The sequence below is a fragment of the Triturus cristatus genome, chromosome 10, assembly GCF_964204655.1.
Source record: "Triturus cristatus chromosome 10, aTriCri1.1, whole genome shotgun sequence".
In the NCBI taxonomy this organism is placed as follows: Eukaryota; Metazoa; Chordata; class Amphibia; order Caudata; family Salamandridae; genus Triturus; species Triturus cristatus.
Genome location: NC_140593.1, coordinates 374883378 through 374908878, shown reverse-complemented (window position 1 = coordinate 374908878; position 25501 = coordinate 374883378). Strand labels below are relative to the sequence as shown.

The window sequence follows — 25501 nt, the reverse complement described above, 5'->3', positions numbered from 1 at the left end:
AATGACAGAAAAAATTATTTTCATACATTTGCAATGTATTGAGATTGCCATTGCCCCACACTATCGAGCCGTAGGTTGCTACTGATAGGCATTTACTGCCGTATATTTTAAGCATAACACTGATTGGTTTGCTACCTATTTTATTTCAAAATCTAAAGATCGCCTCTATGGTTCTAGACTGGTCTAAATAAGGAGCCCAATTACTATTAAAATAAAATAAAATACCGAGGTAGGAGAAATTTTGTACTGCTGTTAGCTTATAGTCCCTTACATAATGATGCTTTTTCTTGGCCCAGCCTCGACCACAGACCATCACAAACGTTTGGTCAGGTTTACTTTTAGGTCTCTGCTCCATGGTATGAGATGAATGCTTCGATCAGTTTTTGTAATCCATTAGCGGTTCTAGAGATGAAAACCGCATCGTCTGCATACAGTAGCAGAGGGTTCAGTCGTACTCCAATTTTTGGGGCATCAGTATTTAATTTCTGGAGAGTAGTGTCGATCCCATTTATATATAGTGAGAAGAGTAGGGGTGCAATAACACACCCCTGTCTAATTCCCCTGGACACCTTAAAATTGGGGGTACACTCTCCTTCCCTCCCCTATCTTACTCTAGATGTCAGTCTCGCATATAATTGGGATAAAAATGAGACGATGTCATCAGGGGTACCCACATCAATCATTTCTTCCCACAATTTAGCATGGTTTACGCAGTCAAAAGCTGAGCTTAGGTCTGCAAAGCATCATCCTTAGCCATCGTATACTTGTCGATGATTAGATGCAGGTTTATGCACTGCTCCACTGTCCCCATCTCCCCCTAAAGCCATATAGGGTGTCGGTCAAGATGTTACTCTCGTTAACCCACTTTTCCATTCTTTCAAGGACTATTGCCCCATGATCTAAATGGATGAGTCTAGGAGGGAGATGAGGCGGTGGCATCTCGCATCTCCCCGACTCCACTTTTTAAAGATGGGGACGATTCTACTATCTTTCCATGTCTTTGGGACTCATCCTGTAGCAGCTGCATTACAAACTCGGGTTAAAATTGGTGCCCATAACTGTATATAATTTTTGTATGCATCAGCTGGAACCCCATCGGGTCCCGGTGCCTTACCCGGTTTCATCCTATTTATTGCTGTAATTACCTCCTCCAACCTTATTTCTTGGAGAGGAATCACAGGAGGGCGGCAGTTAAATATTATTGGTAGGTGCATTAAAAATTCCACTGAGATGGGTAAGCCAGTCACTTGGGGGTAATGACTGTTTTAATAATGGGATCTTCTTCGTCTTTCCACATTGGTGAGTTTATCACTTTCCAAAAAAGAATGGAATCCCTGGTTGGTTCAATTTAAAGCAGGCATCCTCTCGTATCTCACTCTTCCTGCTTTTAGGGCCTTTTTAAATAGTAGTCTGAGTCGTTTGATTTCATGCCTATCCCTACATGCTGTGTGTAGGGCCTTATTAAACTCTTGTTTTGCCCGCGTACAGTCATGATTAAACCAGTCTTTTACCTTCCTTTTTGTGGTAGTGCTTTCTTTTCTTAAGTAAATAGATACAGCCAAGAGTAATTTTCTCATAAGCGGTCATAATCATACCAGGGGGGAGTCAATGTCAGTGCAAATGGAGAAACCTTCCTTATTGTCTTTAACAACCTTATTCAGCCTACTGTCTTCATTGATACCTGTCCATTTTATGCTTATTGTATTCTTTCCAACTGCCACTATGTTAGGCAACAATCATTTTTCCTCCGGCCCATTTGTTTTAACAATTATTGAGAAAGTCAATGAGGCGTGGTAGCTAAATCTGGTGAATTCCCTATTTGGTAGACCACAGTGTTTAAGGCCAGTGGTGGACACTATAATGTGATCTATACAAGTTGGATTTCCTTTACCTTGAAAGGTTGAGTTTGTTGTTTCTCCCTCTTTCCCTCTTGATGAAAAACCTTCTTGACTATATTTGCACAAGAGTTTGTTGAACTTTTCCCCATAGCTGTCATGCGGGAAATGTTGTAAGTTAATCCCAGTTATGTCAGTAAAACTACATTTGCTTATATTAAAATCCCCCACCCATATACATACAAAGTCAGCCAGTACTTTCTCCAGCTCATTCACAGCTTTATAACGGGTAACATTGAAGATGTTATTATAAAAGTTCACTACAATAAAGGGTTGATTTTCCCCCATAACTAAGAGGACCAATTGAAAATAAGGGGAACCATTATACATCTTTTTAAGTTCGATTGGCGCTGTAGTAGAGATAAAAGTTGCCAAAACTCCCTTTCTCGCCCGGAGGCAGATGGTATAGCTGGGGATGAGACAGTGACAAAACCATTGATATATGGCTCTTGAGTGTGCCAAGTCTCGTGGAGACATAGTAATTGAACCGGTTTAAGGCTATCTAACCATAGGTTATCATTAAGCTTGTTTTTGATCCCGGCTTTATTTCATGATTTAAACTTTATTTGGGTACTTCTTTCAGTTGTTTTTATTAATTGTTCATCAACAGTGTACTCCTGGGGACTTAATAACATAAGATTTACTATTGTCTCCCCTTGGTCATTTAGTCAATCCTGATCAGCTAAACTAGAAAGTGGGGCATAGCGGTTAAGACAGGGTATATAGATGCATGAAGGAAGTAAGTATATGTAGATTAAAGATATTGATAGAGGTATAGGGTGAGAACTACGGTAGTGCATGGAATATGCTTTTTTGGGAGAAAAGTAATAAATATATAGATCCAAGTACATGGAAGGTATATAGATGCATAAAGGAAGTATTTATATGTAGATTAAAGATGCATTAGATGAACTCTGGTTTTGAAGTGTTGTACTTAAAAACGTTTTTTTTTTTAAACACATAATTATTCTGCATTTCTATACCAAGTAATACACATATATAGGTACATATCTATGGCACAAATAAATGCTTATATATAGAGGGATATGCTGTATATTTCTGTTTGCGTATGGTGCTTATGTGGGGAAAAGATAATTTGGTTGTCCGTGAATCTTATGTTTGGAGGGGGGTAAGGAATTCCATAGTTTGGCTGCTTGAACAGAGAAGGATGTGCCACCCATGTTTTTTTTCTTGTACCTTGGAATGTTGAGGCGAGGTGCCACTCTAGAGCGGAGGTTCCTTTGTTGAAGGTGTTTGGTCATTTTATTCCTGATGAAGAGTGGTCCTGTTCCATGTATCGCTTTATGGCTGATACAAAGCAGCTTGACCGTGGATATTCTGGCAACCAGTAACCAATGCAGTGCTTTCAAGACAGGGGAGTTGTGGTCTCGCAGTTTGATATGCAGGAGTAGTCTGGCAGCCAAGTTCTGAGCCGTTGTAGTCTTTTCATGATCATTAAAGCGGATCCCTGGTGGAGGCTAGTGGCGTAATCGAGTTTAGACAGAACAAGGGAGATGGTAGCTTGGACCTTGTGTGGGAATCCCAAATGTTGGAAGATCCATTGCAGAGTTTTTGTAGTACACAAAGCCTGATCTTGCTAGTTTACCCACTTGGGCATTCATCGATAGCTTGGAGTCCATGGTCATTCCGAGGTTTCTTACTGGCTTTGATACTTTAGACGGTGATCACAGTTCATTAGGCCAGGCGGCAAGCGCATCATAATGTTTCCAAGTTGATTAGGTCCTTCTGCTTCCAAGTACTTTCTTATGCAGATAATACATAATTTATTGTATCCACATCCGATGACATTCTGGCGGTGGCTGAAAAGTTCAAATGCTGTATGATTAAAATTAACAACTGGATGAAAGAGAATTGGCTTAAATTGAATGACAAGGCAGATATCCTTATTTTTGGAGAACAAATGTCAGTATAGTCCTAACTGTGGTGACCAGAGTTTTCTGGCCCGCTACATCTCTCCCAGTCACAGAGGCAAAAAATTTAGGAGCGTTCTTTAACACCTCTCTTTCCTTCAATACTTAGGTTAAGATGATTGCTGCCTCTTGTTTCTACATTATCAGAACTCTAATAAAAGTTTTTCCTCTTATTCCAGCCAAGCTCAGAGTTGCAGTGGTCATCGCTTTCATTACATCGCACTTTGACTACTGCACTGCTCTGTATTTAAATATTAACAAAACCACACGCAATAAACTTCAGACTATTCAGAATGTGGCTGTCCATCTTGTCCTGGAGATTCCCAAATGTCTGTCAGTCAGAAAGAGCATTTGCTCCATGCACTGGCTGCCAGTCAGGAAGCATGTGACTTTCAAAGCCCTCTGTCTAGTTCATACTGCCTTCCATTGCCAGGGGACAGTGCACTTGAGAACAGTATTCCACTGGTACATCCCTAATAGACAGCCAAGGTCTGCTTCTCTTAGGAAGGTGGAGATACAGAGATTTCGAAAAGTCAGATGGGAGGGGGGTGGTTCTTTTGAGTTTCTGCTGCCAAGCTATGGAACACTATATCAACTCATATTGCCAGTCTTTCTTCCCATGCTACCTCTTGCAAGCATCTGAAAACCTGGATTATCTCCCTTCCGTGATGCATAGAACTGTCACTTCACTGGCAGCAGTTCTTTTCTTTGCTAGCGCTTTGACACCCTTGGGTATAATGCACTCTACAAATGTGAAAAATACAAATAATAAACAACTGTTGTTCTGCTCATCTAAAAACTGGACAACCAGTGCCACCATGTGGAGACTGTAATAAGTGCCAATTTTGACAATTAAGTGCCGTTATTGACAACAGAGTGTCGAGCACTGGAAACCAGCGGCTCAAATTAGACACTGATTTTATCGTATACTGCAGTTTGACATCTGTGAATTAGATAACATGATACATAAAACTGTAAATAGATACATAAACTACTTAAAAGAAAGAGTTATTACTCGAGGGTTATAAGGCAAAACAAAATCACCCACTTTTCAGCACGACCATGGGATACAAACTTGCTGACCATTATGCTTAGATGGCACTTTCAAACTTTAGAAGTCAAAGCTTGAATAACTCCCGTTTCCCACATGAATTGTATATTTTATCTGTATTTATACTGTATGAATAAAACAATGCTTTCAATTCATCCTGAAAATAAAACGTCTCATATACTAGGATGTTAACAGCCATTTGGATGTTACAGTAATAAAGCTTAACAAATAATAAACAAATGTGCTTACCATAACAATGTATACAGCAATACTGATTAATCCCAGAATAAAGAACATAAGCGAGAGTAGAGCCGTTCTTTCACTTCTTTTGGCATCATCAAGTTCTTGAAATGCCTTAAAAAGAAATGGCAAAAGAAACACATAAAACTTTCCTTGATGAATTGAGACCATGTGTTTTTTCGGTTTAAGAATATGTTGTGTCACTGTCATATAGTCAGTGCCCCTAAAAGAAATCAGCAATATTCCAACATTTGCTTTCGATGCAGCAAATCGCATGTTTATCGTGTCTGTCTAGGTTTTGGTTTGCGCATGAAGTAAAAAGAAGAACATTGTAACAAATAGCATCCATGTTATGATGTTTTGTATCAAATTTAAACACAAAGTAGTAAGATATTTTAGCTGATAGCAGTTGTTCAACATTATTCTGAGCCTACAGATCCCCGTCAGGCAGTTGGGTGGGGGGGGGGGGGGGGGAGGAGGATGAGAATATGTTGAATATCTTTTTAATTCCCAAAGGTTTCTATGGATATGTCTGGGCAGCTGTGACAGAAGCATGTACTCTGGAGTACTACCGAAAATTTTTGTGCAACACCTTATCCAACACTCCCACTGATTTTTAGAAGTGTTCCTTTCCAATTCCGTCCTTGAAATCGGATTTACTCCTTCCCTTGCAGGACTAAATCCCTGAGCATTTCTAAGTAAGTAATGGTGCGAATTGACCAAGGTAATATTTGTAAATACTCATAATTATGTTTGTGGATGTTCTCAAACCCACACCGGTCCCTGAGAAGAATATGTTCGCACAAAAGAATCCAAATATTAGAAAACTGTGTGTAAAATACTTTGTGAATAACAAACATGATAATTTTCATTAAAAAGGACAGGCCACTAAAACCTGTAAATTGATACTTGCAGGTGCAAATTACTTTGTGAATCAGGTCCTTATAAGGTAGCCCATTTTCCTCCTTAAACTAGTGGATACGATTTAATGTATTATGTTAACAAATGTTGTACTTTTGGCCATTTCGATGAGCAGAATGTGTCTGGGGTGCTCTACCTTCATTTTAACTGGAATTCATGCGTGACACATTAGATCTTCGCAGTTGAAACACATAATGGGATTAAGAAAGGTCCCTAAAAACCTGCTAAAGAAAGATGATATTACCAGGGTTAATACAATTGTGAAAGAAAGTTGGATTCAAGAGGGCAGGGATTTGACAGACGAAAGATTATCTTTCATTAACAAAAAGTACAAACAAAGTTTTAACTTACCCCAATCATCTTTCCAAATATGACAGCAAACGTAGGATATATGCCACCACAAATAGCAGAAGCAGTCACTCCAAGAATAATAAAACACCATTCAGGTTTGTTCAGAGCCAGAAGTCTGGAGAAAGGAGCTGGAGGAAGCACTTCCTACGGTAATGAAAGGCAAAAATAAATCCATAATGTAAAATCCATGAATAATTTCAGAACATGCTTTCCACAAAACACATGCGCTACACAGCAAAGACAGAAACATTATCACACAACTCGAGAGGACTCACTAACATGCTTTTAATATTTTACTGAGCCTTCTACCTTTCAAGGACAGAAAAAAATCTGTGAGGCGGATGCCAAAATTGGCAGTAGTCTTGAGGAAGGTTTTTCTATGTGGGAAAAAGTATTTTGTTTCAAAGGGAATAACATTTGTATAGCACATTTAAGGACTTGCAACATTATTGCTGCATAAATTGTTAGCATGGGACTAACACATAATTCATAAAGAATGTCAGACTTACTTCAAGATACCGGCTACTGTAGGGATTACCAGGAGGAGTCATGAACTACTTCGTTAATGCCATGATCATTGGAAATTGATTGTGAATGTAGGCATAAGCCTCCGTATGTACTTTTCCAACTATGTTATATAAATCAGCAAGATAATGATTACTGCACAGTTTTCCAAAAAAGGAGGATCATTTATTAGGCCTCGTTCTCAAAACATGCTGTTTGCAGTAACATTTGTTTGCATCGTGGTGTGATAATGATCTCATTTTCCAGTACAAGGGATGCTCCAAGCGCTTGCATTGCAAAGGCACAATTCACAAATAGTCGTGAGCCACCCACCCTATTCAAATGAATGGAGAAGGATTCTGCTTGAGACCTGTTGTAAACTGTTAGACTGGACACCTGCCTAGTACAGCTGACCTCCTTCCTAGGTATGGACATCCCAGTCTGTTGACATTGTCACCACTCTCCAGTCAAGCCACAGAGGTCAAAATGACACAACAAGCGTCACACTGAGATTCTGACATTAAGCAGGGCAAGGGAACAACAGTTGCACTTCCTGTTGTCTACCGCTTGCACAAGACTCTAAGCTTTTAAATTTGGACAGCTTACATTTTATAAATGTTGAGCACATACGCATAGTGGGCATTAACCACTCTGTACTTTGCAACTGTAAAAATGGTCCAAAGGACCGGTGTACCGCAAGGTAGAGGAGAAACGGCTATTCCCTTGAAATTTGCCAGGGGTCATATGCGCATTGCAATTTCAGCTTCAATTCTACAAAGACACTTGCACTCAACATGTAGTGGATCACATGAATCCAACAGTCATTTTTCAGGTATAGTGTGGAGGGTATTATAGTCTTTTGCAAAAATGGGAACCCAAAGTGCTGCAGAGATTTGCACTCCCAAGTGCCAGTTTGAATGTCATTGCTGAAGGATGGTGCAGCTTGTGGAGGTTGCAAGTGATACTTCTAATGTAAATGGCCTGTCACAGAATGAGATCCCAGGGCAGTGCTCTGTCTAGACTGTCATGATGGGTGAAAAACAATGGATTTGAATGTGGCAGGAATAGTGGCTGAGATTACTTCAAGTATTCCATCCATCACCATGTTGTATGATGCGGTCTCAGAATCAAAACAACTGCTTTTACAAGTGTTTTTGCAAGTGTAATCTCCACGCACATTTTAGACAGGCGTATCCTCAAGACACATTGACTTTAAAAAAGATGCATACCTTCTCTTCTGGCTCCGTTTCCTTCTTACTCTTTCTTCTTTTGGAAGACATCTTCCTACTTGATCGACGACTTGATCTCCTCCTTATGCTTTCCCGTCTAATTGCTTCCACTTCTGGTGTATCAGCGATCTCTGGTATAGTCTCATAATTTTCCTCTTCTTCTTCTTCATCAATGTCATCATCTGTGTATTCATATTCATTTTCTTCTACCTCATGTTTTTTTTGACTCTTTAAGACAAAAGGAAATAATTTAGCAGAGCACATATGAAACAATGGGATTTACCACACACAAAGACCAGTTTAATGACTGCAGGCAATAATGGTCTTTAAATCGCATTACTTTTTTACAATTTTTTTTACTTTTTGCAAGAAATATAGTAACTGTGATCCCTCAGGGTGTGAGACCGTCACATCCTGCAAGGAACATGGAAGCTTTGGTAGCCAGTATTCAAGACATTAAGGGAAATGACATTAACTGCTATCTAGTGCACACTACTAAATATGCCTCTACACATAAAGTGGTGGGGGGGTGGGGGCTCAGTTTCTGCCATCCCAGATATGCATAAAGGGATTATGTTGAACAAAGGCCCTGTGAATGTTGCCAATCTTTTGCACCACAGAGGATGCATAGGTCTAGCTTTCAAAGCACTTGAGTTGTTTTTTACAGAGAAAACTGTAAGTTATAGCTTACTGAACTGAATCTCAGCTATGGTATCCACCAGGCTGTGTTTTTTACTTGTAGGACCTGTATTTTAGTGTCTTGCCCGGTACAATAATTAGGAAAACCGCCCAAGGCACGTATTTTTTCTTTTTATCAGTACATACTAAAAATAGCACATATAAGTATACAAAAATTAAAACGTGTTTTGGAGCTGCGTTACAATTCCATGACTAATAGTTAAAGTAAACAAAGAGTGCAAAGCCATGTTATAAACGAATTCAAACAATTTTATGTAAAGTCTTACTTTAGTATCAAGGTCAGCCTTTGCAAAAGCTTAAACATGAACAAGTAGCTGGTATTTTTCTCTGGGAAAGGTGGCAATCTAATCTCAGTGTCTATGGTCGGTCTACCCATTTTACCCTTTAATTATTTCATGCAAGCACATTTGGTCTTTCTAACTGCCTTCCAAACAGGGGAGATTGGAGAGATCTTTCGATGTAACTCACAAGCAGTAGCGCCTCGTGGAGGGAGTGCTGCGGGCGGGCGGGCGGGGGAGGAGCAGGGTGAGGGGTAGTAAACTTCGACTCAAAGCCAACCGGAGTAATGTAAATAAATAAAACAAATTTCATTGCGCGCGCTGCTTCGCCATTTTGCGTTTCAGCGCACGCAGTAAAATGTGTTTTATTTATTTCTTTATTTACATTACTCCAGTCAGCCGTGAGCCAGAGTTTACTACCCCCCACCCTGCCCCTTCCCTTCCCCGCCCCGCAGCACTCCCTCCACGAGCCTCTACTGCTCACAAGGACCCTTGTGCTGTGCAGCTGATAAGCATACTGATAGAGTGTAAGGTTCCTGCAGGACAATATTAGAATACACATTTTGAAGTGAGTGCAAATGTAAGTGTAATCTCGCCCTAGAAAAGAAGCCTAAGAGAGTAGCATACCCTGCTTCACACCACAGGTACTCCAGGTATGCCTGCTCCAGCTGTTGGAGACAAAAAGGGTATGGAAAACAGGGAAAGAGCTGGAGATGAAGAATGAAGTTAACAAATATGCAAGAAGACAGGAAGTGCATCTTGGAGACAAGAGACACATTGAGAAAAGAAAGCCTGAAATGGATCTACAAAGAAGGAGCAAGACAAACAGAAAGAAAGAAAAGCACAACAATGGGAGAGCAAATAAATGTTACTCAGAATGGAGTGTGGAGAAGTGGAATTATATATTCTCCAAGAGGACAGAAAGGGAGACAACAAAAGTGGATACATATGAAAAATGTAAGCAAGACATGATTATAAAAAAAAACATCGGAAAGGTGAGAAAATGGCAGCCATATTTGGCACTGTATTGAGAATGCATGTGAAGGAAATCTGACATGCATGAAAGGGATTGGCTTGATGGTGGAGTGCCGAACAGCTGTATCTGGGGAGCAATCAGGGTCAGGCTAGGAAAATAAAAAAATCAGCCTGAGCACTAAAATCAAAGCAGCCCCAATTATCAAACCAGATCGCTAAAAAAGAAGTCCACATTTGCAAATCAGGGCAGTTTTGAACTTTTAAAGCTAGGTTGTATGGGAGGTGGCATGCATTTGTGTTTACTACAGGCAATATTTGTGGTAATATCAGGGAAATCAACAGTGAAATCCAGCCAACTGGGCTATAAGTTGTAAAATTCTGGTGCGTACACTGATCTGCCAGCCCAGCCCATCAGGCACTGTGCAATTGCCCCGCAGGAGCCAAAGAGATGACACACTGCTTGCTATATGTTGACTCGATATATGGAATTGGTTTAATAAGGTTGGACAGAAATTAGATAAGCTGGACAAAGACTGGAAGAACAAAATAGATAAAAGGTACTAGGAAAGCATTTCACCTTTGTGTATCCCAAGATGTGCAAAGCGGAAGTGGGGGTTCTAATCACAAAAATAAAACTCAGTGGCATACCAAGGATGTGATTTTTCTTAATGCAAACAAGGAACATTTGGACCTCTTCCCCAGTTCTGAGCTTTAAGACAGGCATAAATGTGATGCAGGGGTTCTCTTCATATCCCTGGGCTTTTGTGTTGCTCCACCTTCTGCTTTAATCATAGCTTAGCTGCCGAAAATGAGCCACCCCATTTACAAAGAACAGGATGGTTACCTAGGTAGGGTTTCTAGACACATTGAGTGTCAATAACTTAGAGCCCCAATCTGCCAAATAGTCTACATTTTCACTGAAGAAAAATGTCAAAGCTTTGATATGGTGAATGGGCTGCACCTGTTGGCAACACATCCTGGTTTCAGGATCCCAATGAGTGGGTGTAAGGTGTATCTTTTTCAAGAGAAGCAAGAGGGCTGGCAGTACGATTTCAGTTGCCATCTTCCACTGCCCCCAGATGCCCTCCTTGAAAACATGCAATGCCATGGCCATTATAAATGAGGTTAAGGAAAGACTTCATATTTAGGAGAATAATATCTGCCAACATCCATAATGCATAGCACACTAACTCAATTCCTTCAGAGGAAGAAAACATGAAGAAAAACCTCAATTTAGACAGATGAGATACTTCAATGGTATTACCTGCTGCATCACCAGAGAGTAGTAGACTCCTTTCTTGTTCATGAGGTCATTGTGTGACCCCTGTTCTACCACCACACCATTGTTAAATCCAGCAATTACATCAGCCGTCCTGATTGTAGAGAGACGGTGAGCAATCACGATTGTGGTGCGCCCAGCTCTAGCCTTCAAGAAATGGGAAGAGAGCATTTTACTCAGGAAAGTAGCAGAGTTAAATGTTTTCAGAGCACACAAATTATACTTTGTCCACAACAGGATAATTGTACGAGTCCCACTTAAATTTTGCTGACCCATACTCACACTTTTCTTACTGCCATTTTCATCATCTCTCAGTACTTACCGACTGAGGTCCATACAAGATGCACATGACGTCACCCGCGCCAGAATAAAACAACCTATGTAGAACCATAAATCAACTATTGATCATGTTTTTATTAGCAATGTTCTCTACAAACAAGTAGTCGAATTTTCAAAACCAGAGCGGCATACAAGAGACCATCTTCCACTGTTCACAGCAATTTCACTGCAAACACGTATTAATACTGTGGGTTCGTCCTACAGGGAAGAAATTCACATGCTCTAGGGATGCTTAAAGGGGAATAAAATTCACATCTGGTTTGGCAGCCTGGAAAAACAATTGGCTAAAAATCAACAGCGACCTCACAGAAGGGGATTTACTCTTAAAATGATCAAATCTGGCATCGGAGCTGTGCCATCTACTGCTGCGCAAACAAGCAAACTCTTCGTTGGGGGTCCAAAAAAAGGGCGTGTTGTCAACATCAACCTTGTTGCATAAAAATCCAACAAAGTAAGAGAACACTGAGATAAGCTAATCGTAATTACAAAAGCGTAGGCGACAAAATATCACACCATACGTGGCTCTCAGTCAGGAACACACACAGAATTTTGGCAATACATTAACACTGTCTGGGCATGGCTACGACCGACGAAAGCCATAAATGGATCAATCATGTGAAAACATTGTACTGCAAGTCTACCTCCAGCACCCTTTCAGACAACCAATTACTTTCACCAAGTACCAGTCAGCATAATGCAATCAGAAAAAATCGGGGCAGAACAAATAACTACTGAAGAAGTTAGCAAACCTTCCGATGTGCACAATCGACTGAGTTCTGGGCAACTATACTTACGCCGCTATATTAGTTTTGCTTGACTAATGCAACAATCCCCGAAGACTGGAAAGGTTCTCTACTGCAACCGATTCACAAAAAAGGCGACACCGCAGATCTCACCACCTACAGGATGATAGCCCTCTTGGATATTCTCAGGCAATAGAACACATGGAGAAACGTTGCGTAGTCGTGCTCTAAATGTTTACTATCCCAGACAGTCTGGAGAAAAAAACGTAGGCGTAAGACGTTCTTAAATATGCTTAGCAACTCAAGCGTATTCATGTGGGGGGAGGGGAGATAAAGCTACTCTTAGAGCAAAAGCACCCCAACTCATGATGTGATGGCATAATTGATGTGCCAGGCAGAGTTCACCTGCATGAGGCACGTTCCTGCACTTCGTCCACCATTACAATTTGAACATACCATCTACCATTGCAACTTTGCCTCCTTTACTTCATTGTAAAATGTCCAAACACTTCTAAGTCTGCAGGACTACATAAAAGAAATACATGAACTAAACAAAATTCATCAATATGGCCTCACTGGCACCACAGACTTTGGCTTTTAGACCACATTGAACATGCCTCTACAGTGCATGTGGCAGGTGAACAGAAGAGTCCAATGAACACTGTGGCTGTGACCAATCAAGGGGATTGAGAGGTGTTTTTAGAGACTGTACTGGTCATGCAGATTCTGTCTGGGTCAGAGGCAATTTGATGGGAGGTAGAATGGTAGACTAGGTCATGTAGGTGCCCAGTCAAAACAGTCTTGGGGTGCGTGCAGACCCCCATAAATAGTACATGAGGTGTGGATGTTAATACAATTTGTTCAGCTGTGAATAGTGGCACAATAGCTCTCAGTTTCTGTCACATGAGAAGTCAAACTCTGACTACAGAAATGTGCATGTCACAGGGTTGCTATTTACAAGCTTCTTTCAGCACTGAAAGTTCAGAATATGATACACTCCGTGCACAATGCTGTATGTCCTATGAATTTTAAACAGCAAGATACACTGTGCAAATTGTAAGCAATGAAGTTATTGCAGGATATCTATACATTTGTTTAGTGACAGTGATTTATTTACAAATATCAAGATGGGGCTAGTCAGCGTAAGTCAGGCTGGTCCGTTGTTTGTGTTGTGTATTTCTTTTGAACAATGTATTTAGGTCAATTTGAAAAACAGCGCTCAACATCATGAACAGGGCTATGGATGCCAAAATGCGTTGATGTTTTTTACTCCGCTGAGGATGCAATAAAGTTACTTTATACCTACTATTCTGCCACAGAGTGCTGTGCTCTATGCCTTATCTATGGAGGGAACAGTTTGCCTTGGGTGTAGCGCATTGTACCACCGATGATCAGAAGCCAGTTGGCACAACGTTGGATTTTAGATTTGGAGAATATGATATATATTTATATATATTCACTACAATACAAACAGAGGTTACAGAGTTTTTCTAGTTGGGTTCAGATTTTACACTGAAAAACATAGAAATTCACCAGTTAAAGTTATCTCAAGTAGGGGGGCGCTAGAGGGCGCACGGCGAAATGGCTGCCCTTTGAGTCAGCTCCGCCGGACGGGACGCACAAATGGCGCGAGTGGCATGATCTGCGGAGTGCTGAAGCCCGCAAACGTCTCGGAAACGATCGGAAGGTGGGCTCCGCAGATGGAGCGAGTGAGAGACGGCAGGGCGTCCGATTAGCCCCAGAAATTTGAAATCCCCCGCACGACGTCTGGCGCGAGCAGCGGCTCGCAAGATGGCGGCGCCCGGGAGATCGGAACGGAGCCGCTGTTGAGGGACGCCGCGACTGGCTGGTCGGTGGCTGGCCAGATACACGCATGGGACGCTGCGTGCTTCTAAATGCGGAGACATGCAATGGACATGCCGGTGAGTCGGAGGTAAAAACAGCGATGCGGCGCCGACCCGGACTGCCCCTGCGAGCCTTCTGCTGGGACTGCTGCCAGTACCTAACGAAGTCACACATGTAGACCTATCCGAGGAGGGGGTGAAAGCTGGCTGTCTGGATCCGACGAGATCGCGTGCCGGGGGGCAGCCGGCGGTGGAAGCTGAGGCCGCTTTGTTGCACCGGGACTCTGGTGGAGACTCGACTGGGGTCTTTGAATCACGCGACTGCCACTACACGGGACCGCCGCCGCTGCCGCTGCTGTGCGCTGATGACCGCCATTGGGGATGCCCGGTGACATGCGGGCAGCCGGGTCCTTACGGCGCCGCTGAAGAGCAGACGGCCGCGTGAAACTACTCCTCGGATAACGTATGCTGGGTGGCAGTCGGAACCTGGTGGAGCTGGGTGGCACCGGCTGACAACAAGTGGTGGCCCACGACGTAAAACAGAGGTGCAGGAGAGGGGAGACGTGCTGAAATCTGCACACGCTGTTCTGCCGGGCCGATACACACCACGCCGGCGGAGCGGACAGCGCAGCCCAATACTTCTGCGAGCGCGACCTTCGCTGGCCGGCAAAGGACCAGGACGCGATGGGGAAGCCGGACAAATCGCAAACTAAGCTGGCATTTGAAACTAAGCGTCAGCCCAAGGGCGCTACACCGCCGCAAAACGAAACAACGGACGTGGGAGAGCTGCCTCCTTCAGGCATGGCGGAGGCGCTGCGGGCCATCCAGCAAAGCCTGCACGACATCCATGGTAAACTGGACACCATCACGCTGCGGGTCGACAACATGGCGGCCAAACTGGATGGGCACGGCGAGCGGCTGACGGAGGCGGAGACCCGGCTCGGAGCGGTAGAGGACGCCTCACAAAACACAGCTCAAAGATGCACGGAGGCGGAAAGGCTGCTGGAGGCGCTAAAAAACAAGACGGAGGATTTAGAAGCGAGATCGCGGCGAAACAACGTTAGAATAACGGGGGTCCCGGAGTCCACCAACACTGGACGAATGGAATCTTATGTTGAGGGGCTGATTAAGGACGTTGTGGGCGCAGAACACCTGTCCCCACTATTCCTGGTTGAGCGCGCCCACAGGTCACTGGCCCCGAGGCCGAAGCCAGGGGCTCCCCCGCGCCCTATAGTCGCCAGAGTCCTCAACTACAGGGACCGCGATGCAATCCTCCGCATCGTGAGAGAGAAGCAACAGGTCACGCACCAAGGCAATACACTGGCCTTCTACCCGGATTTCACGTTCGCAGTCCAACAGGCGAGGAAGGAATTTAATCCGGTCAAAAAAAAAACTGCGTGACCTGGGGATTGATTATGCAATGCTCTATCCTGCCCGGTTGCGCGTAACACATGGAGGGCGGGCGACGCTGTGCCACACGCCTCGCGAGGCGCATGAACTCCTCAAACAAATTGGAACCAAGCGCAAAGAGAAACAAAGGGCTGATAAGGGTGCAGACTCGGACTGACGTGTCACAAGCTGGGCCACGAGAAGACCGGTGAGGATGCTCCGCACAACCGGGTGAACCTGCGACCAGGTCGAGATATGAGGGGTCTGGCAAGGACACAACTGAGACACTCGGTCTGGTGGAGACGGTGAGTTCGCCCACTGTGAGCAAGTATATTTGGGTTTGTGCCAGAGTGGTGTCTATTACCTTTGCTGCTTTTACAGCTCTGCGGAGCTGTGCGCTGACTCCTGCCTGTGGGACTCCGAAGTGACAATGCCACACAGCGATAGAGCCCACATAATGATATTCTTGACTACTGTGTGACGCGTTGCCACACACGTCGCGGGCCTAGGAGAGACCCGATTAACTGGATAACAAGACTGATGGTCTCTGGCAGTCTGGGCTGGAACGGGGCCCCGAGGGTCTGACGTTTGAGGGGTACTAAGCGAAGGACTATGCACTGCCCGCTGAATAGCAAGATAATGCTAATGCATAATGGGGATGATGATTCGTAAGGGCTGCTGCACCGGGTAAAGGAAAGGGTTGTTGAAATGCCTACATTAACATGGGAGCTGCTGAGCTCTGAACCATAATACGATCCCGTCCCCATCCGTTAAGTTGGATGGAATGGTGCGCTCTAGGCGGTCCCCCCGAATAGGGTGATCCCCGACTTCAGTTGATTTGATGTTTAATGTTAAATTTGGGGTGTGTCTTTGGCATGGTTGGGGTGCTAAAGTGGGTGGGGGGACACGGGTTGTGGTTGAACTGTTAAACTGTTGGTCACTGCGCATGAGATGCATCGCTGAAATCCGATTACCGTTGCTGGGGACTAATGGGGCCCTTGCCCGCTGCGCCAGGTGCTGGGAGCATTCACTAAAGGTGGGGGCGACTGGTGCAAACAGGTTGATACGGCTCGATGGCTGAGAACAGAATGGGTGAAGGGTGTCTTCGGCTGCTAACATGGAATGTGCGGGGGCTAGGTAACCCCAAGAAAATAAGGCAAACACTAGCCTACCTAGACAGGCAACGCATAGACATTGCACTACTGCAAGAGACACATTGCGCTCCGGCGCGCCGACTGAATGTGGGACGGAGATGGGCCGAATCGGTACACCATTCATCCTACTCCTCCTACGCGCGGGGGGGGTGTTGGTACTGATCAGAAAGGGGCTGAATTATACGATAGACAAGGTGGAGACGGATGCAATGGGGAGATTTGTCATACTGACTGGGGTCCTGAGGGGTCAGAGACTAGCTGTAGTGAATGTATACGGGCCTAACGTGGATGATCCACAGTTCTACCACTTAATGTGGGGTAAACTACGTGAATTACAGGCGCCTCACGTGATCTGGGGAGGGGACTTTAACCTTGTGCTCTCGGAGGATGTTGATAGATCTGGAACGACGACGGAGCCACACAGGCGAGCATTACGTGTATTACATGACATAATGGTTGACAGAGCACTCACTGACATCTGGAGAAGTAGACACCCGGGAGAGCTGGAGGCCACACACGTAGCTGCATCACACGGCAGCTGGTCCCGCATAGATTACTGGCTGGTGTCGGGGGACATAGCATTGTGGACACGAGAAGTTAGGCACTTACCCAGAACACTCTCAGATCACAGCCCGGTGCTCCTCTCTATGGAGCTCCCGAATTACACACCGCCTCCTTTCAGTTGGAGATTTAATGCCAAAGCGCTGATGGATCCTGTTTATGCGGATGCCATTGGGAAGGCGATACAGGACTTTTTTGACACCAATGCGACTCCTACGACCGACCCGGGAGTACTATGGGAGGCTTGCAAGGCCACCATACGAGGGGTCTGCATCAGCACTAACGCAGGTATCCTAAAGGACATCAGACAGCAAATACGAGTCAGGGAAGACAAGCTGAGACTCCTCGAACGGGAATATGAGAGCACGCAGAATGTCCAGTTGCTAGGGGACATTAGGAACACACTGTCCGAATTCCAGGGCTTAGCGGACGACGAAATTAAATACACCACTAAAAGACAAGTGGCGAGGGCATACGGGGAGGGCGGCAGACCGGGCAGGCGCCTAGCAACTGCCATCTGCGAGGGCCGGGCCCCACAAAACATACAGGTGATCCGTGGGCGACATGGGGAGCGACACTATGGTGAGCAAGCAATACTGGGTGAATTTGTGGCCGCCTACGGTGAACTCTATGCATCCAGGCCAACGGCCAATGAGACCGAACTCGCGGACTACCTCGAAGACGTGGCGATAGCGTGGCTATCAGACTCACACCGCGAATACCTTTCCCAGCCCATCACGGTCGAGGAGGTCACTGAGGTTATTAAATCGCTGCCGAACGGCAAGACGCCGGGCCCAGACGGATTCACGGGCGAATTTTATAAGGCGTTTGCTGACCGCCTAGCCCCACATTTGGTGGAAATGTATGGCAATGCCCATGAGCAACAACATTTACCGCCCACCCTGCGAGAGGCGCTACTGTTGGCGCTACCCAAGCCCCAAAAGGACCCGGAACTTTGCGACTCTTACCGGCCGCTGTCCCTTATAAACGTGGACAACAAGATATTGGCAAAACTGCTTGCGGCCAGGCTTAATCCGCTCATGCCCAGATTGGTCCTGCCTGACCAATCTGGATTCATACCGGAACGCTCCACGGCACACAACACGCGAACACTATTTGCAATCGCGCACTATTTAACACCTGAGACGAAGGCGGCGGCGGTCTTTTTGGACGCGGCCAAAGCCTTTGACTCTCTGGAATGGACTTATATGAGCAAGGTGCTGAGGAGGATGGGCTTCCCGCTCATGTTCCTCCAATGGATCAACTTACTATATGACGCACCCGTGGCACGGGTTAAAGTGAATAAATATATCTCAAGCCCCATAGATATTCGGAGAGGGACGAGGCAGGGTTGCCCCCTGTCCCCCCTCCTGTTCGCGCTGGCACTGGAGCCCCTTGCGTGCAAAATACGACAGGGGCACCACTACTCGGCCCTGCAGTTCCCGCAGCGCCCACTACACATATCACTATACGCAGACGATATGCTACTCTTTGTGAGAGACCCGCAGGCCAATCTGAATAGCCTGTTGAGGGAATATATCAAATTCGCACGGCAATCCGGGGTCATTATAAACTGGGCCAAGTCCATGATCATTCCACTGACCGACAGCACGCAACCACATCCTATGGACTATCCCCTTGAATGGAAGATGGACCCGATAAAATATCTGGGTGTGTGGTACCACAGGGACCCGGAGGTAGTGATCCGGACTAATTATGGAACGGTGATTGACGCACTAGACGCGAAGGTGGGGAGGTGGATTCAGCTGCCACTGTCGTTGGCTGACCGAATCGCTATTGTTAAAATGGTGGTGCTGCCGAAGCTACTCTATCTCTTCACTAACATCCCAATTCATCCTCCAGCGGAGGTGTTCCGACGGATCACATCGCTGGTCCTCCGCCTTATCTGGGCGGGAAAGACGGCTAGGGTAGAGATGCGGACATTGACGCTGCCTTACAGTAGGGGGGGTACGGGGTTCCTGACTTCTGTCTATACTATCTCTGCGCACAGGCACAATATGCACATTTTTGGTATCACAAGGTCCCGTTTCTCACCCACGCAGCAATTGAGGAAGGGGATGCTATGCCGGTTCCACTGGAGGCGATTATCACCCATCGCAGGCCCCCTTTGCACATGAACGACATAAACACTATTGATGCCACAAACAAGGCGTGGCATGCAATGGGCAGAAAAGCTAATAAGCTGCCACTATATGCCCCGGCACTCCGGCTTCAGTGGCACCCGGCTATATCGGTCACGCAGGAGAAAGTGGGACTGGAGCTGCTGCGCCAAGTGGGCATTGATACTATGGGGGACTTGTACGAAGACGGGACCTTCAAAACACTAGACAACCTGACATTTATTAGTAACATGACTGCATTATTTCGCTTCAATTATCACAGACTGCAGAGGGCTATGAAAAAGCTATACCCAACATATCCGCTGGAACCCCCGGGGCTAACCGCACTGCAGTGGCTGATCACCACACCTGCGAGAAAACACTTGGTGTCCACGCTGTACACGAAGATGCAGGAGGACATAGCGGCAACCACGACTGCTTCCATGGAGAAGTGGAATGGCTGTCTGGACACTCCGCTAACGGAGGATGAATGGACTACCGCCTGTACTCTAACGGGCATGCTGACACCCAACGGCAATCTTCGCATCCTGCATTTCAAATACTTACACCAAACATACTACACACCGACCAGGCTGCACCGCTATGGGCTGCGGGAGGACTCTAGATGCGAGCGCTGTGGGGCAGACGGGGCAGATTTCATGCACCTAGCCTGGTCATGTGAGGCAGTTGGAGAATACTGGGTGCAGGTGACGCAGAAGATTGGGGCTATGGTGGGCGGGGAAGTGCGATGTGAGGTCAAAACCTGTTTGCTGGGGCTACTGCCTGACTTTCGGGCCCTGAAACGCAGATTCTGTATGATTGCGCTCCTAATGGCTAGAAGGAGGGTCTCGATATGTTGGAATGGCAGGCGCAGCCCGAAGCCCACAGACTGGCTCACGGACCTAACATACTGCAGAGATACCCTGAAGACCTATGAGGAAGAACTTCCAGCTAGATCGCAACCCAAAGACTACTGGGTGTATCTAACCCAATATTTGCAATCACAGCAACAGACTTAATGAGTGAAACGCACATGTGATCAATGGCGGTGGGTATAGGAAACTCCTGTTTAGGAATGTATAGACAAAATTGGATGAAGGATGCTGTTGTGACGTGACCGCAATGTTATGATTGTTTTTGTTTTGTGTGTATACAATTACAAATGCCAATAAACAAAAACAAAAAAAACAAAAAAAAAAAAAAAAAGTTATCTCAAGTAACTATAACTAGTGCCCTAAGGTAACTAACTCACCCCCCCCCATGCACAGTTTCTCATTAATAATTTCACTGCAAATGTTGCAGTGATATTAACAATGCTGTCACAGAAGATGTCATGAGTGATGTAATGTGTGGTAATTAGCAGTGCATGGTGAGGGCTCGAGTTATAGTTACCTTAGGGCAGAAGTTATAGTTACTTGAGATAGCTAACTAACTACTGAATTTCTATGGTTTTGTGTGCTCAAAATCTGACCCCAACTATAATGTCCCTGTAACCTTTATTTTTTTCAGTAAATGTCTTACATTTTTTAATGCCATTTCCTAACTATACTATCCCTGTAACCTTTGGTTTTATGCTAGTGTGTGAATGGATGTTTGAGTGGATGAAAGAATATTTTTGTGGGTGTGTGAGTGGCTGTATGGGCATGTGAGTAGGGGTGTGAATGGTTTTGTAGGTGTGCAAGAGGATGTGTGAGTGTGTTAAAGGGTGTTTGAGTGGCTGTGTGGGTCTGCAAGTGGGTGTGGTAGTGATTTTGTGGGTCTTTAGTGAGTGTGTGAGTGGCTGTATGAGTGTGTGTGAGTGGTTATGTGGGTGTGTGAATAAGTGAGTGGTTGTGTGAGTAGCTGTGTGAGTCAATGTGTGAGTGGAATGTGTGAGTGACTGTGGATCTATGAGTGGATGTGGTAGTGGAGTGGCTTTCTGGGTCTGTAAGTGGGTGTGTGAATGGCTGTTTGGGTGTATGACGGTGTGTGAGTGTCTGTGTGGATGTGTGAGTGGCACTCTGGGCCTCTGATTGGATGTGTGAATGACAGGGTGAGTGACTGTATGGATGTGTGGCTGGGTGTGCTAATGGCTGTATGGGTGTTTAACAGGGTATGTGAGGGACTGTAGGGATGTGAGAAACTGGGTGTCTGTTGCAGTATGCCCCCTTTTAGCCTGGTTGTTTATGCAACTTGGACTTCAGTGCATTGGGTCCCAGCTAACCAGGTTTCCAATACCAGTGTTCTTTCCCTAAAGATTTACCACAATTGGCACCATGTCGGCTACCCTTATAAGTCCCCAGTGAATGGTACCCATGGTACGTAGGGCATGGGTACTCTAGATGGTCCACTGGGGACCCCTCACCAAGACCATGCAACCTGCCATTGCAGGCTGCCTGTCTTAGTGCATAGAAAACCAAAGAGTTGACAGGGCACACAGCCCTGTGTGCCATTCCCCATACACTGCATGAGATGTAGTTAAGTCACCCATACAGGAAGGGTGCACTATACCCCAGGTGTGCCCTAGGCTCGACCTAATGAGTACCACAAACCCTGTAAACCTTTTCAAACATTATGCTTGGCATGAAAACACATTTTAACATGAAGTTTGAAATTAGGGGTTAAATCACAACAACAACAACAACACACATATGAAGCATTAGATTTTTTTTCTTCATGTTTTAAAAATTGTGGGATCACAAAACCAGAGCATGCAGTTCCCACCCATTACTATTTGCCAGGGTTCACGGAGGATCTGCACATCGATATTGACCCTTGCAGATGTTTGGTTGGTTCCTGAAAATTAATTGTTCCACGTTCAAATAGTTCTTGACTTTACAGTTTTTTAGGGCGGGGCAAATCTTTTCCTACTATTCTAGAAAAGAAGAGGGTGTGAAATCTAGGTGGAAACTAAGGAAAAAAGAACTGGTAGATGTTCAAGCTGATCATTCCAGTTCACCACACAAATCCATTATCTAGAAATTTTCCACCATTCTACAAGTGAAAAAAATGGTCACCCAAATACGTGACATGCACTTTGTGTAAATAGCTCCCTACATTGATACAAAATCATGTTAATGCACTGCATGAATAGCAGTTGTTTGCCGAGAAAATAAAGAGATACATGGACACTAAAGAGGCTGGCCATGTGCAGCGGGGGTGGCTGCAGGTTAAGTGTAATTTTTACCTCGGTTTAGACCGCTGAAGATGGGCATAGAGTCGCGGAGTATATAAAACAGCTTTTTTCCATTATCTCGTAGAAACTGTGTGGAGAACCGGTGATTTTGATCTCTAGGGAAGGAACAGTATAGAAGCGCGAGTAGCGTTTACAAGGTAGGTGCATACCTACGTGTTTGACGAATGTAAATTATTTACTCTGTGTATATTGATTTACTACCTCAGCAGCCCCTGTGACACTTTGTTGCTCTGTTCTCCTTGTCATTGACAGAACGTTTTCCTCGATATCTAGTGAGCAGCTTTGGAAGTGGTATATTTAGAGGATACATGTAAGTGTATCAGGACTGTAGGTGTAGGGATATAAGGTTTTTTTATTCCTGGTCTCGTTATTTGGGATATGTATATAGCACATTAGGACGGTGGTCCAGTGAGAGACATTTTTAGATGGTGTCACTTTCTTTTAATTAGTTAGTTTGCACACTATGGTGAGGGATGATATTAGATACTCCCTGTCACCCTGCGTTGTGTGGCACATATCCATCTCCTTTCTTCCTTTATAAATCACTCTGGGATGTAAGGTGTATCTGGTCCCTTTGTGGGCACTTGGATTTGTGTGCACGGCTTGGTCACCACCCCTAGTCATGGGTCCATGTAGATATGATTAATGTTTTCCCCCTTCCCCTTTATTGTTATAGTTGTCATTTAACCCCTGTCCTGAAGAGGCCTCAAGTTTTCTTTGGCTGAAACGTGGTCACGTCGACAGATATTGGATGGAGGAGTCACCTGAGCTTCAGTGATTCACAGACTGTCGTTGGGACACCTGAAATAACGTTTGGGTCATAGTTGCCCTCATTGCTTGTGTCCCCCACTTTTTAGTTTGACTACCTCCAAGTGGTCCGCCTGATACTTAGAAGGGGACACTGATGAAAATTGTTTGCGTTTGGGTTAATTGTTGTGTGTTATACATTTAATTGATGTTATGTGATATATGTGTTTGTATCTTTCATTGTATAAACGCCTGTTTTCTTGTGATATATTGTAAATGATGCCAGATGTATTCTATATGATTATTTGATATTCTTGAAGGGGTAATTAAATGTGCTCTTTTCATGAACGATTGTAGATATATTTTTTCCGTGATACTTTTCTTCATGCATATGCAGGTTCACCTCTGGCATAAAAATATATATACCATGACAATGAAAATAAACGTGACCAAGTAACATAATATTTAGAGTTACTATATGAAAAAATGCACTTTAACACACCTATTAGTACTGTGCAATGGTCCGATTCGTGTTTATTACCCCGGCAGAGCAAAAAAAACATGAGAAAAAAAACAGTTTACTGCCTCAGATTGCATGCTACATTTTTATTAACACATGGAAACAACCCCAATAGTCACGAAGCCTCTGCAAAGTGCCTTTACCATATTTTACAAATGTAACCCCTTGCATCCTGGGATAACTTTTCTCCTTAGGAAATACGCATGTAAAAGGGCATGGTATATACCATATATGCATATTTGCAAAGTGTAATATGCTATTTACTATCATTGCGGAGGGTAGGCAGCATGAGGAGTCATATGAGTCTTTGCTTCTCGTAAATCATGGGCCGTTCCTTGACTCAACAGTGGAATAATAAATAACGTGAGAGAGAGAGTGAGAGAGTGAGAGAGTGAGTGTGTGTATAAAAATAAAAGAATACTACTAAATTCACCATGATGCATTGGGGCAAATTGAGGGCTGGGAAGTGAGATGGTGGTCTCTCTCTCTCTCTCTCTCTCTCTCTACCTTTTACTTTGACATCATAGAGCATAATATGCCACAATGCATTTAATACAGTGATAGAGTAATTGGGAAGAGAAACAACATGCTAGCAATCTGATAACTTTTTGGTGCAACGGGGTTTGTTAGTCTTTCAATGACTTTGCAAGAGTATAAGTAAAGCAATTTGTAATGCAAGCTTTCTCTTAATATTTAGGTGGATGAAAGTCTGACCCTAGAGTTTGAAACTTGTGACATGTAGGTGCCACACCGATGTCAGCATTGAGTGATTAACTAGTAAACCATCCTGTGAGCTCTGATAATATTTTCAAAATACCCAATGTGTTGTCTTGTAGCAACATTATTTAATAACACAGTTTCTTTAGAGAGATGCACTCAGATCGCTTGCAACTGAGCAGACCTCATGTAAAGTAATGAGCAGTTTTCAACTGGTTTCTTCTGTAGATCAGCACAAAGTAAATGATTGTGCAGAAGATCAGTAGTCTGTAATCTCCAAATTATTGTTCTCTACAAGGGATTTTAAAGGTCCTGATTCTGCAAAATATTGCATGACATCTAAAAATTAAAAATACACTGCAGAAAAACATTTGTGATATTACACTAATATAGTACCTTATCCAGAGCAGCTTGTACAATGGCTTCGCTCTGAGTGTCAAGAGCCGATGTTGCTTCATCCAGGAGCAGGATCTTTGGGTTCCTCACCAGAGCGCGAGCAATAGCGATTCTCTGCTTCTGCCCTCCACTCAGCTGAGCTCCTCTTTCACCCACCATTGTGTTGAATTTCTGTGACAAATTCAGTTTTATCAAAAGGTCAAAAAACGGCTTCCACCAACACAAACATCTACGCACCATTACAAATAGTTAATTTCAATATATGCAGTAAGATTATCAACTATGTGAAACATTTGATAATAGAAAGATTTCTAGGATAGGCAAATTAATCAAAAAACATTCTTCAGGTGTTGCCATAGCCATTACAGCCATTTAGCTTAATCACTATCCCTTTTAGAGTAATTGCATGTAGATGTATCTAATGTGGATTTTTTGGGGATTTT

At 44.3% G+C, this 25501-nt stretch overlaps 1 protein-coding gene across 2 annotated transcripts in view; it reads right to left on the bottom strand.

The window, feature by feature from the left end:
- Positions 1-25501, bottom strand: part of LOC146789453 (ATP-dependent translocase ABCB1-like) — a 197983-nt gene that overhangs the window by 33939 nt on the left and 138543 nt on the right. For both annotated transcript variants that reach the window (XM_085631599.1, XM_085631600.1), the window contains exons 15-19: positions 25059-25229; positions 11339-11500; positions 8123-8350; positions 6390-6533; positions 5127-5231 (exon numbers count right to left, since the gene is read on the bottom strand). In XM_085631599.1, coding sequence (XP_085487725.1) covers positions 5127-5231; positions 6390-6533; positions 8123-8350; positions 11339-11500; positions 25059-25229 — 810 coding nt within the window. The remainder of the gene's footprint in view (positions 1-5126; positions 5232-6389; positions 6534-8122; positions 8351-11338; positions 11501-25058; positions 25230-25501) is intronic.